This window comes from Oncorhynchus clarkii, chromosome 16, assembly GCF_045791955.1.
Source record: "Oncorhynchus clarkii lewisi isolate Uvic-CL-2024 chromosome 16, UVic_Ocla_1.0, whole genome shotgun sequence".
Lineage (NCBI taxonomy): Eukaryota > Metazoa > Chordata > Actinopteri > Salmoniformes > Salmonidae > Oncorhynchus > Oncorhynchus clarkii.
In genome coordinates this window covers 6343728-6359644 of record NC_092162.1, presented here as the reverse complement: position 1 = coordinate 6359644, position 15917 = coordinate 6343728, and the positions used below count along the sequence as shown (strand labels likewise).

At 46.4% G+C, this 15917-nt stretch overlaps 1 protein-coding gene across 4 annotated transcripts in view; it reads left to right on the top strand.

The window, feature by feature from the left end:
- Positions 1-14259, top strand: part of LOC139367897 (cAMP and cAMP-inhibited cGMP 3',5'-cyclic phosphodiesterase 10A-like) — a 132859-nt gene extending 118600 nt beyond the window's left edge. For all 4 annotated transcript variants that reach the window (XM_071106270.1, XM_071106268.1, XM_071106269.1 and 1 more), the window contains exons 16-22: positions 1656-1806; positions 2962-3117; positions 4215-4387; positions 6088-6199; positions 8084-8164; positions 8356-8444; positions 12693-14259. In XM_071106270.1, coding sequence (XP_070962371.1) covers positions 1656-1806; positions 2962-3117; positions 4215-4387; positions 6088-6199; positions 8084-8164; positions 8356-8444; positions 12693-12957 — 1027 coding nt within the window. In that variant the 3' untranslated portion in view covers positions 12958-14259. The remainder of the gene's footprint in view (positions 1-1655; positions 1807-2961; positions 3118-4214; positions 4388-6087; positions 6200-8083; positions 8165-8355; positions 8445-12692) is intronic.
- The last annotated feature ends 1658 nt before the right edge of the window (positions 14260-15917 follow it).

Below are 15917 nucleotides of genomic sequence, written 5' to 3'. Positions count from 1 at the left end.
CATCTCTGATCAGTCTTCTCCTTGTATGAGCTGAAAGTTTAGAGGGACGGCCAGGTCTCTGTAGATTTGCAGTGGTCTGATACTCCTTCCATTTCAATATTATCGCTTGCACAGTGCTCCTTGGGATGTTTAAAGCTTGGGAAATCTTTTCGTATCCAAATCCGGCTTTAAACTTCTTCACGACAGTATCTCGGACCTGCCTGGTGTGTTCCTTGTTCTTCATGATGCTCTCTGCGCTTTTAACGGACCTCTGAGACTATCACAGTGCAGGTGCATTTATACGGAGACTTGATTACACACAGGTGGATTGTATTTATCATCATTGGTCATTTAGGTCAACATTGGATCATTCAGAGATCCTCACTGAACTTCTGGAGAGAGTTTGCTGCACTGAAAGTAAAGGGGCTGAATAATTTTGCACGCCCAATTTTTCAGTTTTTGATTTGTTAAAAAAGTTTGAAATATCCAATAAATGTCGTTCCACTTCATGATTGTGTCCCACTTGTTGTTGATTCTTCACAAAAAAATACAGTTTTATATCTTTATGTTTGAAGCCTGAAATGTGGCAAAAGGTCGCAAAGTTCAAGGGGGCCGAATACTTTCACAAGGCACTGTATACCCATAGATTCTATAAGAAAATTACTAATATTCCTCTCTCCATCCTCTCTCTCTCTCTGTCCTCTCTCTCTGTCCTCTCTCTCACTCTCCGTCCTCTCTCTCTCTCCGTCCGCTCTCTCTCTCCGTCCTCTCTCTCTCTCCGTCCGCTCTCTCTCTCCGTCCTCTCTCCCCCTCTCCATCCTCTCTCTCTCTCTGTCCTCTCTCTCCATCCTCTCTCACTCTCTGTCCTCTCTCTCACTCTCCGTCCTCTCTCTCTCTCCGTCCGCTCTCTCTCTCCGTCCTCTCTCCCTCTCCGACCTCTCTCCCCCTCTCCGTCCTCTCTCCCCCTCTCCGTCCTCTCTCTCCCTCTCCGTCCTCTCTCCCCCTCTCCGTCCTCTCTCCCTCTCCGTCCTCTCTCCCCCTCTCCGTCCTCTCTCCCCCTCTCCGTTCTCTCTCCCCCTCTCCGTTCTCTCTCCCCCTCTCCGTCCTCTCTCCCCCTCTCCGTTCTCTCTCCCCCTCTCCGTTCTCTCTCTCCGTCCTCCCGTCCTCCCTCTCTCTCTCTCTCTGTCCTCTCTCTCTCCGTCCTCTCTCTCTCCCTTTCTCTCTCCTTCCTCTCTCTCTCTCTCCGTTCTCTCTCTCTCCGTCCTCTCTCTCTCCCTCTCCCTCTCCGTCCTCTCTCTCTCCCTCTCCGTCCTCACTCTCCCTCTCCGTCCTCACTCTCTCCCTCTCCGTCCTCTCTCTCTCCATCCTCACTCTCTCCCTCTCCCTCTCCGTCCTCTCTCTCTGTACTCTCTCTCTCTCTCTCCGTCCTCTCTCCCTCTCCGTCCTCTCTCCGTCCTCTCTCTCTCCCTCTCCGTCCTCTCTCTCTCCGTCCTCTCTCTCTCTCTCCCTCTCTCTCTCCGTCCTCTCTGTACTCTCTTTCTCTCTCTCCGTCCTCTCTCCCTCTCCGCCCTCTCTCTCCCTCTCCGTCCTCTCTCTCTCTCCGTCCTCTCTCTCTCCGTCCTCTCTCGCTCCGTCCTCTCTCCCTCTCCGTCCTCTCTCCCTCTCCCTCCTTCTAGTTTTGAGCTAGAGAAGTTGTGCAGGTTCACTATGTCTGTGAGGAAGAATTATCGGCGTGTTCCCTACCACAACTGGAAACATGCGGTGAACGTGGCTCACTGTATGTACGCCATACTGCAGAAGACCACCAACATCTTCACTGAGATAGAGGTCTGTCCCTCTGTCCGTCCGTCAGTTTGTCAATAACATAGTCAAGAGCTAAAATAAAGTAAGGTTTAGAAAGAGGATTGTGGTCAACTCCATTCCAATTCAGTCATTTACTTCCTGTTTCCTAAATAGAATGAGGATAGATTCTAAACAGGGTTAATTCTATCAGTAGCTGACTTCCATGTGTACTTGTCCATCCTCTCTCTCTCTGTCCATCCTCTCTCTCCCCATCCTCTCTCTCTCCCCATCCTCTCTCTCTCTCCCCATCCTCTCTCTCTCTCCCCATCCTCTCTCTCTCTCCCCATCCTCTCTCTCTCTCCCCATCCTCTCTCTCTCCCCATCCCCTCTCTCTCTCCTCTCTCTCTCCCATCCTCTCTCTCTCCCATCCTCTCTCTCCCCATCCTCTCTCTCTCCCCATCCTCTCTCTCTCTCCCCATCCTCTCTCTCTCTCCCCATCCTCTCTCTCTCTCCCCATTCTCTCTCTCCCCATCCTCTCTCTCTCTCCCCATCCTCTCTCTCTCCCCATCCTCTCTCTCTCCCCATCCCCTCTCTCTCTCCCATCCTCTCTCTCCCCATCCTCTCTCTCTCTCCCCATCCTCTCTCTCTCTCCCCATCCTCTCTCTCTCCCCATCCTCTCTCTCTCCCCATTCTCTCTCTCTCTCCCAATCCTCTCTCTCTCCCATCCCTGCTCTCTCCCCATCCCCTCTCTCTCTCCCCATCCCCTCTCTCTCTCTCTATCCTCTCTCTCCCATCCTCTCTCTCTCCCCATCCTCTCTCTCTCTCCATCCCTGCTCTCTCCCCATCCCTGCTCTCTCCCCATCCCTGCTCTCTCCCCATCCCCTCTCTCTCTCCCCATCCCCTCTCTCTCTCCCCATCCCCTCTCTCTTCCCCATCCCCTCTCTCTTCCCCATCTCCTCTCTTTCTCCCCATCCCCTCTCTCTCTCCCCTCTCTCTCCCCTCTCTCTCCCCATCTCCTCTCTCTCTCTCCCCATCCCCTCTCCTCTCTCTCTCCCCATCCCCTCTCTCTCTCTCCCCATCCCCTCTCTCTCTCCATCCATCCCCTCTCTCTCTCCCCATCCTCTCTCTCCCCATCCCCTCTCTCTCTCCCCATCCCCTCTCTCTCCCCCCATCTCTCCTCTCTCTCTCCCCCATCAACAGAAGAAGGGTCTGCTGATAGCCTGTCTATGTCATGATCTGGACCATCGAGGATACAGTAACACCTACCTGCAGAAGTTTGACCATCCTCTTGCTGCCCTGTACAGCACGTCTACAATGGAGCAACACCACTTCTCCCAGACTGTATCCATCCTGCAGGTAGGACTACCACACACACACACACCCTGTTCTCACACGCTTACTCAGCTGCCCTCTAAATGTTCCCCCGGGAGGGTCTCTTCAGACATTTCCCCCTAACAGTTGCTCTGTTATTAACCGGTGTCCCCTCCCAATTCAAATTCCTCACCTTTGGTGGGTGATGATCGGGTACCCTGAATCCTTGTCCACAGAAGTGTCAGGGTTGGGTCAATTCTAATTGAAGATATTTAATTAAGAAAGCAATTAGAATTTAAAACTTCAAAAATGGATTTTTTTTATTTTTTATAAATAGCTTTTACTTTGACATTTATTGAGATGTCATTGAAAATAGATGGCCTTTTTCAGTTATTGAATTGCAATTTCAGTTTACTTCCTGAATTAACAGGCTTCAATTTCAAATTGATCCAAACTACCCTGAACGTTCCAGGACCTACTGCACTCCCAGGATGTACTCTCTAGCTATCCCACCTAAGCTGGTACTCCCAGGATGTACCCTCTAGCTATCCCACCTAAGCTGGTACTCCCAGGATGTACCCTCTAGCTATCCCACCTAAGCTGGTACTCCCAGGATGTACCCTCTGGCTATCCCTCCTAAGCTGGTACTCCCAGGATGTACCCTCTGGCTATCCCACCTAAGATGGTACTCGCAGGATGTACCCTCTGGCTATCCCACCTAAGCTATACTCCCAGGATGTACCCTCTGGCTATCCCACCTAAGCTATATTCCAGGATGTACCCTCTGGCTATCCCACCTAAGCTATACTCCCAGGATGTACCATCTGGCTATCCCACCTAAGCTATACTCCCAGGATGTACCCTCTGGCTATCCCACCTAAGCTATACTCCCAGGATGTATCCTCTGGCTATCCCACCTAAGCTGGTACTCCCAGGATGTACCCTCTGGCTATCCCACCTAAGCTGGTACTCCCAGGATGTACCCTCTGGCTATCCCACCTAAGCTGGTACTCCCAGGATGTACCCTCTGGCTATCCCACCTAAGCTGGTACTCCCAGGATGTACCCTCTAGCTATCCCACCTAAGCTGAACTCCTCGTAAGTGGAGCGTGTGCTTTTTATTGATCTCTTTGTTTCCCATAGCTGGAAGGGCACAATGTTTTCTCCAACCTGACTTCCAGTGAGTACGAGCAGGTGTTAGAGATCATCCGCAAGGCCATCATCGCTACAGACCTGGCGCTCTACTTCGGCAACCGCAAACAGCTAGCTGAGCTACTGACCACGGAGGCACTGGACCTAGACAACCACCAACACAGGTCAGAGGTCAGGGGTCGTACACATACACACTTTAGACATAGCGCAAGGCACAGACACACACACAAACACTGGACATCTTCTCTGATACATCTGGAAATAGATCATTAAAAAACACATACAGTGCCTTGCGAAAGTATTCGGCCCCCTTGAACTTTGCGACCTTTTGCCACATTTCAGGCTTCAAACATAAAGATATAAAACTGTATTTTTTTATGAAGAATCAACAACAAGTGGGACACAATCATGAAGTGGAACGACATTTATTTGATATTTCAAACGTTTTTTAACAAATCAAAAACTGAAAAATTGGGCGCGCAAAATTATTCAGCCCCCTTAAGTTAATACTTTGTAGCGCCACCTTTTGCTGCCATTCCTCCTTGCAAAACAGCTCGAGCTCAGTGAGGTTGGATGGAGAGCATTTGTGAACAGCAGTTTTCAGTTCTTTTCACAGATTCTCGATTGGATTCAGGTCTGGACTTTGACTTGGCCATTCTAACACCTGGATATGTTTATTTTTGAACCATTCCATTGTAGATTTTGCTTTATGTTTTGGATCATTGTCTTGTTGGAAGACAAATCTCCGTCCCAGTCTCAGGTCTTTTGCAGACTCCATCAGGTTTTCTTCCAGAATGGTCCTGTATTTGGCTCCATCCATCTTCCCATCAATTTTAACCATCTTCCCTGTCCCTGCTGAAGAAAAGCAGGCCCAAACCATGATGCTGCCACCACCATGTTTGACAGTGGGGATGGTGTGTTCAGGGTGATGAGCTGTGTTGCTTTTACGCCAAACATAACGTTTTGCATTGTTGCCAAAAAGTTCAATTTTGGTTTCATCTGACCAGAGCACCTTCTTCCACATTTTTGGTGTGTCTCCCAGGTGGCTTGTGGCAAACTTTAAACGACACTTTTTATGGATATCTTTAAGAAATGGCTTTCTTCTTGCCACTCTTCCATAAAGGCCAGATTTGTGCAATATACGACTGATTGTTGTCCTATGGACAGAGTCTCCCACCTCAGCTGTAGATCTCTGCAGTTCATCCAGAGTGATCATGGGCCTCTTGGCTGCATCTCTGATCAGTCTTCTCCTTGTATGAGCTGAAAGTTTAGAGGGACGGCCAGATCTTGGTAGATTTGCAGTGGTCTGATACTCCTTCCATTTCAATATTATCGCTTGCACAGTGCTCCTTGGGATGTTTAAAGCTTGGGAAATCTTTTTGTATCCAAATCCGGCTTTAAACTTCTTCACAACAGTATCTCGGACCTGCCTGGTGTGTTCCTTGTTCTTCATGATGCTCTCTGCGCTTTTAACGGACCTCTGAGACTATCACAGTGCAGGTGCATTTATACGGAGACTTGATTACACACAGGTGGATTGTATTTATCATCATTAGTCATTTAGGTCAACATTGGATCATTCAGAGATCCTCACTGAACTTCTGAAGAGAGTTTGCTGCACTGAAAGTAAAGGGGCTGAATAATTTTGCACGCCCAATTTTTCAGTTTTTGATTTGTTAAAAAAGTTATCCAATAAATGTCGTTCCACTTCATGATTGTGTCCCACTTGTTGTTGATTCTTCACAAAAAAATACCTGTTTTATATCTTTATGTTTGAAGCCTGAAATGTGGCAAAAGGTCGCAAAGTTCAAGGGGGCCAAATACTTTCGCAAGGCACTGTATATATTTACTTTTTTTTCCCCAGGGACCGTGTGATTGGTCTGATGATGACAGCATGTGACCTGTGTTCCGTTACCAAGCTGTGGCCAATCACACGACTCACGGCTAATGACATCTACGCTGAGTTCTGGGCCGAGGTGCGGTGGTATAATTCACTACGACATCTCTACTCTTGTAACGTGGTAGACTAGTGGTTAGAGTGTAGGGGTGGCAGGTAGCCTAGTGGTTAGAGTGTAGGGACGGCAGGTAGACTAGTGGTTAGAGTGTAGGGACGGCAGGTAGCCTAGTGGTTAGAGTGTAGGGGCGGCAGGTAGACTAGTGGTTAGAGTGTAGGGGCGGCAGGTAGACTAGTGGTTAGAGTGTAGGGATGGCAGGTAGCCTAGTGGTTAGAGTGTAGGGACGGCAGGTAGCCTAGTGGTTAGAGTGTAGGGACGGCAGGTAGCCTAGTGGTTAGAGTGTAGGGACGGCAGGTAGTCTAGTGGTTAGAGTGTAGGGACGGCAGGTAGACTAGTGGTTAGAGTGTAGGGACGGCAGGTAGCCTAGTGGTTAGAGTGTAGGGACGGCAGGTAGCCTAGTGGTTAGAGTGTAGGGGCGGCAGGTAGCCTAGTGGTTAGAGTGTAGGGGCGGCAGGTAACCTAGTGGTTAGAGTGTAGGGGCGGCAGGTAGCCTAGTGGTCAGAGTGTAGGGACGGCAGGTAGCCTAGTGGTCAGAGTGTAGGGACGGCAGGTAGCCTAGTGGTCAGAGTGTAGGGACGGCAGGTAGCCTAGTGGTTAGAGTGTAGGGACGGCAGGTAGTCTAGTGGTTAGAGTGTAGGGGCGGCAGGTAGCCTAGTGGTTAGAGTGTAGGGGCGGCAGGTAGCCTAGTGGTTAGAGTGTAGGGACGGCAGGTAGCCTAGTGGTTAGAGTGTAGGGACGGCAGGTAGCCTAGTGGTTAGAGTGTAGGGACGGCAGGTAGACTAGTGGTTAGAGTGTAGGGACGGCAGGTAGCCTAGTGGTTAGAGTGTAGGGGCGGCAGGTAGCCTAGTGGTTAGAGTGTAGGGACGGCAGGTAGCCTAGTGGTTAGAGTGTAGGGACGGCAGGTAGCCTAGTGGTTGGACTTGTAACCAAAAGGTTGTTAGACAAATCCCCGAGCTGACAAGGTAAAAATCTGTCGTTCTGCCAATGAACAAGGCAGTTAACCCACTGTTCCTAGACAGTCATTGAAAATAAGAATTTGTTCTTTAACTGACTTGCCAAGTTAAATAAAAGGTTAAACAATATATATTTAAAAAAATTGCTGTAAGGAGTTAGTTCGTCACATGAGTGGTTCATAGTGCTCATCAATAAGAACTTTTTAGTGGTGAAAGAGTTCTTCTTAGAACCTTTTAGTGGTGAAAGAGTTCTTCTTAGAACCTTTTAGTGGTGAAAGAGTTCTACTTCAAACTAAAAAATAGTTATTTTCAGCCGAAGAACCCTTTTAGGTTCTAGAGAGCAGCTTTTTCTCTCAGAGTGTACTACTGCTTTATGGAGTTAATCAATTCCTTCATTCTATATGATTCTGAATAAATTGATCATAGTACTCAAAAGGTCATCAGGTGTCATTTTCTTTTGTCCTTTAATCTCAATAACCTCCTCCATTCTACCTCATCTCTTTCTTCCATGATCCTCCTGTAACTTCTCTCCCTCCTTTATCTCCTCTCCTTCTTCTCTCATTCTCTCCTCCTTTCCTCCTCTTCTCCTCCTCCCTTCTTAATCTCCTCTCCTCCTTTCCACCTCCCTTCTTTATCTTCTCTTTTCCTCTCTCTCCCTCCTTTATCTCCTCTCCTCCTTCTCTCCTCCTTTCCTCCTCCTCCTCTCCTCCTCCCTTCTTAATCTCCTCTCCTCCTTCTCTCCTCCTTTCCTCCTCCTCCTCTCCCTCCCTCCTTTATCTCCTCTCCTCCTCCCTTCTTTATCTCCTCCTCCTCCTCCTCCTCCTCCTCCCCTCCTCCCTTCTTTATCTCCTCTCCTCCTCCCTTCTTTATCTCCTCTCCTCCTCCTCTACAGGGGGATGAGATGAAGAAGATAGGTATACAGCCCATCCCTATGATGGACAGAGATAAGAAGGAAGAGGTTCCTCAGGGGCAGGTAAGAACTACACGCACACACACACACACACACACACACACACACACACACACACACACACACACACACACACACACACACACACACAAAGAAGAACATTACCTGGGCTGTGTCTCATTCTGGCTCGATGTTCCCTCCCCTCTGCCCTTGTTCCCTCACCTTTACTGGATTCTCCTTGTCTGTTTTTCTAGGTGGGGTTCTACAATGCTGTTGCACTCCCATGTTATACCACCTTATCTGAGCTCTTCCCCCCTTCCAGCCCTCTTCTACAAGCCTGCAAGTGAGTTAGATACTGTACAATACCCACACAGTATATTATATAGACTACCCACACCGTATATTATATAGACTACACACACTGTATATTATATAGACTACCCACACCGTATATTATATAGACTACCCACACCATATACAGTTGAAGTCGGAAGTTTACATACACTTAGGTTGGAGTCATTAAAACTTGTTTTTCAACCACTCCACGAATGTCTTGTTAACAAACTATAGTTTTGGCAAGTCAGTTAGGACATCTACTTTGTGCATAACACAAGTCATTTTTCAAACAATTGTTTTCAGACAGATTATTTCACAAAAAATTCACTGTATTACAATTCCAGTGGGTCAGAAGTTTACATACATTAATTTAACTGTGCTTTTTAAACAGCTTGGAAAATGCCAGATAATGATGCCATGGCTTTAGAAGCTTCTGATAGGCTAATTGACATCATTTGAATCAATTAGAGGTGAACCTGTGGATGTATTTCAAGGCCTACCTTCAAACTCAGTGCTTCTTTGCTTGACATCATGGGAAAATAAAAAGAAATCAGCCAAGACCTCAGAAAATAAATTGTAGACCTCCACAAGTCTGGTTCATCCTTGGTAGCAATTCTCAAATGGCTGAAGGTGCCACGTTCATCTGTACAATTAATAGTACGCAAACATAAACACCATGGGACCACGCAGCTATCATACCGCTCAGGAAGGAGACTCGTTCTGTCTCCTAGAGATGAATGTACCTTGGTGCGAAAAGTGCAAATCAATCCCAGAACAACAGCAAAGGACCTTGTGAAGATTCTGGAGGAAACGGGCACAAAAGTATCTATATCCACAGTAAAACGAGTCCTATATTGACATAACCTGAAAGGCTACTCAGCAAGGAAGAAGCCACTGCTCCAAAACCGCCATAAAAAAGCCAGACTACGGTTTGCAACTGCACATGGGGACAAAGATTGTACTTTTTGGAGAAATGTCCTCTGGTCTGATGAAACAAAAATAGAACTGTTTGGCCATAATGACCATCGTTATGTTTGGAGGAAAAAGGGGGAGACTTGCAAGCCGAAGAACACCATCCCAACCGTGAAGCACTGGGGTGGCAGCATCATGTTGTGGGGGTGCTTTGCTGCAGGAGGGACTGGTGCACTTCACAAAATAGATGGCATCATGAGGTTGGAAAATTATGTGGATATATTGAAGCAACATCTCAAGACATCAGTCAGGAAGTCAAAGCTTGGTCACAAATGGGTCTTCCAAATGGACAATGACCCCAAACATACTTCCAAAGATGTGGCAAAATGGCTTAAGGACGAGCAAGTCAAGGTATTGGAATGGCCATCACAAAGCCCTGACCTCAATCCTATAGACAATGTGTGGGCAGAACTGAAAAAGCGTGTGCGAGCAAGGAGGCCTACAAACCTGACTCAGTTACACCAGCTCTTTCAGGAGGATGGGCCAAAATTCACCCAACTTATTGTGGGAAGTTTGTGGAAGGCTACCCGAAACGTTTGACCCAAGTTAAACAATTTAAAGGCAATGCTACCAAATACTAATTGAGTGTATGTAAACTTCTGACCCACTGGGAATGTGATGAAAGAAATAAAAGCTGAAATAAATTATTATCTCGTCTATTATTCTGATATTTCACATTCTTTAAATCAAGTGGTGATCCTTTACCAGGATTAAATGTCAGGAATTGTGAAAAAAGTATATAAATGTAAATGTATTTGGCTAAGGTGTATGTAAACCTTGACTATGACTACACATGAATACACACACACACACACACACTCACTCAGAGAGACACACACACACACAAACACACACACACACTCAGAGAGATACACACACACACAAACAGATACACACTCAGAGAGATACACACACACACACAAACAGATACACACTCAGAGAGATACACACACACACACACACACAAACAGATACACACACACAGATATATATACACACACACACACAGAGAGATATATATACACACACACAGATACACAAGCGCAGATAAACACACACACACACACACTCAGAGATACACACACACACACACAAACAGATACACACACACTCAGAGAGATACACACACACACAAACAGATACACACTCAGAGAGATACACACACACACAAACAGATACACACACAGATATATATACACACACACACACAGAGAGATATATATACACACACACAGATACACAAGCGCAGATAAACACACACACACACACACACACACAAACAGATACACACACACACACACACACACACACTCAGAGAGATACACACACACACAAACAGATACACACTCCGAGCGATACGCACACACACAAACAGATACACACACACACACACTCAGAGATACACACACACACACACACACACACAGAGATAGACACAATCTACTTCCCTTTACATTGTAGTCAGTAAACAGATGCTTTGATCCAGAGATCAGCATTCAGATAGCTAGGTTAGACAACCACATATCACAGTCAGTCCATACAGCATTCAGATAGCTAGGTTAGACAACCACATATCACAGTCAGTCCATACAGCATTCAGATAGCTAGGTTAGACAACCACATATCACAGTCAGTCCATACAGCATTCAGATAGCTAGGTGAGACAACCACATATCACAGTCAGTCCATACAGCATTCAGATAGCTAGGTTAGACAACCACATATCACAGTCAGTCCATACAGCATTCAGATAGCTAGGTTAGACAACCACATATCACAGTCAGTCCATACAGCATTCAGATAGCTAGGTTAGACAACCACATATCACAGTCAGTCCATACAGCATTCAGATAGCTAGGTTAGACAACCACATATCACAGTCAGTCCATACAGCATTCAGATAGCTAGGTGAGACAACCACATATCACAGTCAGTCCATACAGCATTCAGATAGCTAGGTCAGACAACCACATATCACAGTCAGTCCATACAGCATTCAGATAGCTAGGTTAGACAACCACATATCACAGTCAGTCCATACAGCATTCAGATAGCTAGGTTAGACAACCACATATCACAGTCAGTCCATACAGCATTCAGATAGCTAGGTTAGACAACCACATATCACAGTCAGTCCATACAGCATTCAGATAGCTAGGTTAGACAACCACATATCACAGTCAGTCCATACAGCATTCAGATAGCTAGGTTAGACAACCACATATCACAGTCAGTCCATACAGCATTCAGATAGCTAGGTTAGACAACCACATATCACAGTCAGTCCATACAGCATTCAGATAGCTAGGTCAGACAACCACATATCACAGTCAGTCCATACAGCATTCAGATAGCTAGGTCAGACAACCACATATCACAGTCAGTCCATACAGCATTCAGATAGCTAGGTTAGACAACCACATATCACAGTCAGTCCATACAGCATTCAGATAGCTAGGTTAGACAACCACATATCACAGTCAGTCCATACAGCATTCAGATAGCTAGGTTAGACAACCACATATCACAGTCAGTCCATACAGCATTCAGATAGCTAGGTTAGACAACCACATATCACAGTCAGTCCATACAGCATTCAGATAGCTAGGTTAGACAACCACATATCACAGTCAGTCCATACAGCATTCAGATAGCTAGGTTAGACAACCACATATCACAGTCAGTCCATACAGCATTCAGATAGCTAGGTTAGACAACCACATATCACAGTCAGTCCATACAGCATTCAGATAGCTAGGTTAGACAACCACATATCACAGTCAGTCCATACAGCATTCAGATAGCTAGGTTAGACAACCACATATCACAGTCAGTCCATACAGCATTCAGATAGCTAGGTTAGACAACCACATATCACAGTCAGTCCATACAGCATTCAGATAGCTAGGTTAGACAACCACATATCACAGTCAGTCCATACAGCATTCAGATAGCTAGGTTAGACAACCACATATCACAGTCAGTCCATACAGCATTCAGATAGCTAGGTTAGACAACCACATATCACAGTCAGTCCATACAGCATTCAGATAGCTAGGTTAGACAACCACATATCACAGTCAGTCCATTCATCTTCAGATAGCTAGGTTAGACAACCACATATCACAGTCAGTCCATTCATCTTCAGGTAGCTAGGTTAGACAACCACATATCACAGTCACATTTAGTCCATTCATCTTCAGATAGCTAGGGACAATCAAGCAACAGCAAAGTCAGAGCTAATAGTAAAAAGCCTTTTGGTATTCTGATTGTGTTTCCACAGGGAGAACCTTGGTCAGTGGGAGAAGATAGTAAATGGAGAGGAGGTGGACAGTGGAGTGAGAGGAGTGTGGGCTCCGTCAGAGCCTGTTGATCCCAGGGCAGAGACTGTTGACCCCAGGGCAGAGCCTGTTGACCCCAGGGCAGAGCCTGTTGACCCCAGGGCAGAGCCTGTTGACCCCAGGGCAGAGCCTGTTGACCCCAGGGTAGAGCCCAGCACTGAGGAACCATCGAACCACGACTCAGGCCCTGTGAAGGTGGACAACTGACTGGCAGTGAAGCCACGGCTCGCCCTCACTACTTCACAAGTCAATACGCCCTCAACACATCCCCTGCCATTAACAGGGACTACTTCCTGTCTGAACTGTTAGAGAGTCTCACTTCATGCTGAAACAGGAAGGAGGGGGACACGTGTGTAGGGACTAGGGAAGGTGATTGGTGGATTTCACAAACAAGGGGATTCTTTTCAGGACCACACAGTTACCTCATTGGGTGAGGGAGGTGAGGAGTTAACCCTGCCAGTGTTCATTGCTCCGTAGACACACGGATGGACGGCTGGAGGACAGCGGGCTCTTGTTCATTAGGCACGAAACGGAAGCTAACGGGCCGAAAAACAGGGAGGAACTGCCTGGACTTGTCCTTGAGGTGGGGACTCACCTGATCAACTCCACTGCTCGGGAACCAATTCATACCTATCCAAATGGATCCGTATGTCTGTGGTGTTGGTTTTTTTTGGTCTGTTTTAGTTGGTTTGTTTTTTAAGAGATTTAAATTGCGGTTGGTTTGTTTTATGTTCCGGGCTTGTGATTTGCAGAGGCCTTAGTCTTTACACTCTAATCCTTTAAAAAAGGTCAGGGGGTGTGAAATCTTGACTTTTTTTTTTGTTGTTTTTTGTCGTTTCAGACTTTATGAATGTGTCTGAAATGGCACCCTAATCCACTACATAGTGCACTACTTTTGACCGGAACAATATGGGCCCTGTTCAAAAGTAGTGCACTGTATTGGTACTGTTTGTTTGCCTGCAGTGGTAGACTGACTAACTTATCGCAAGCAGAACTACATGGGAGGAGGTGGTTGGCTCTCAAAGAGAGACAGAAAGAATGTTTATTAGCATGTCGCAACAAATGTTCTAGAATGTTTATTAGCATGTCGCAACTGAATGTTCTAGAATGTTTTCTGGCACTTTGAGCAACAAAGTGTTTTTGCAGTACTAAAACATACAGCCCTAGTCTATTCTATTCAGAAACCGCGTCTTGTGTAAAGCACAGAAAGACAAAGTTAGTGTGACCAACAGGGCTGAGTTCGATCATGTCAACATTTAGCAAGTCGTGTCACACGAGGGTCACAATGTTCTATGCAGAAATAGCACCCAACACCCAGGCAGACCTGAGTTAAAACATTTTTTGAAATTATTTCAAATACTTCATCTGGGCTTGATTGAGCTTGCCTGGCACAATAAAACAAATAGAAGAGTTGCAAGTGTAAATTCTGCCCATCTGGCAATATATGCAGGCTAAAGCAATTGCTAAAAGTATTTGAAAGATTTCCAATAGTATTTAAACCTACCAGGTCTGCATTTTAGGTTCTAGAACCCATAACCTTGGGCAATCAGTCTTTTAGGTTCTAGAACCCAAAATCTTGGGCAATCAGTCTTTTAGGTTCTAGAACCCATAACCTTGGGCAATCAGTCTTTTAGGTTCTAGAACCCAGAACTTTAGGCAATCAGTCTTTTAGGTTCTAGAACCCAGAATCTTGGGCAATCAATCTTTTAGGTTCTAGAACCCAGAACCTTGGGCAATCAGTCTGTTTTTGAGCTCTAGTTGTAGACTGGTCTCAGATCTGTTTGTGCTGTCTTACCAACAAGAACAGCTCCTGAGTCAAGTCCAAGGGTACATTGATTCTCTGTACTGCGTTCATAGCACACCAAGGCACAGGACAAACACGCACATTGCTACAACGTTGATTTAAAATGAATAGAAATTGATTGATAGACAGAACATAATGTCAAGACAGCAGGCATGAGGAATACTCTATAGGGTTGCACCTTTTCCTTAACTTTCCCAAAATTCCCCCATTTTCCAGAAATCTTGGTTGAAAGACTCTTGGAATAAGGAGGAAATCAAGGAATCCGTCAACCAGGATTTCTGGAAAACCGGGGAATTTGGGAAAGTTACCACGATTAATACAGTATCATTTATCATTTGAAAACATTGATTTTGTGAATAATACTATAATACCTCAATTAATCTAATATCGACAGTAAATTTTCTTTGATATTTTTCTTACCATTTCCAGGTGTATTCATAAAGCGTTTGAGGTATATGTATGATAATCGGCCCGTAGCATTGTCACTTGCTTGTTCTTTCCAAACGATCTCCTTGCTCCCTGTGCGCCTCTGCCACATGTGCTGGAGCCCCTGAAGTACTGGAGCATGTCCATGTCACATAAACAACAAAAGCCGGTGAGTGCATTGCTGATGTTGTTTTTTGCTTGAGACATAAAGGCTTGCTCTCTCGGTGATTATATTTTGTGCTGATAATCGGCCCGTAGCAGCCAAACGGTGCCGTCCCTTCCTCTCCGCTGTCTCACCGTTTCAGTTGGTGGTGGCACAGGTACCTGCTCAGTGCGCACTGTTCTGGCTTTTTTGCAGTTAGACCTCGGGTGTGTAGGTTCAGGATGAGGCTTAGTCCTCGGGGGTGTAGGTTCAGGATGAGGCTTAGTCCTCGTGGGTGTAGGTTCAGGATGAGGCTTAGTCCTCAGAGGTGTAGGTTCAGGATGAGGCTTAGTCCTCGGGGGTGTAGGTTCAGGATGAGGCTTAGTCCTCGGGGGTGTAGGTTCAGGATGAGGCTTAGTCCTCGGGGGTGTAGGTTCAGGATGAGTCTTAGGCCTCGGAGGTGTAGGTTCAGGATGAGGCTTAGGCCTCGGAGGTGTAGGTTCAGGATGAGTCTTAGGCCTCGGGGGTGTAGGTTCAGGATGAGGCTTAGTCCTCGGCAGTGTAGGTTCAGGATGAGGTTCAGGATGAGGCTTAGTCCTCGGGGGTGTAGGTTGAGGATGAGGCTTAGTCCTCGGAGGTGTAGGTTCAGGATGAGTCTTAGGCCTCGGAGGTGTAGGTTCAGGATGAGTCTTAAGTCCTCGGGGTTGTAGGTTCAGGATGAGGTTTAGTCCTCGGGGGTGTAGGTTCAGGATGAGGCTTAGTCCTCGGGGGTGTAGGTTCAGGATGAGGCTTAGT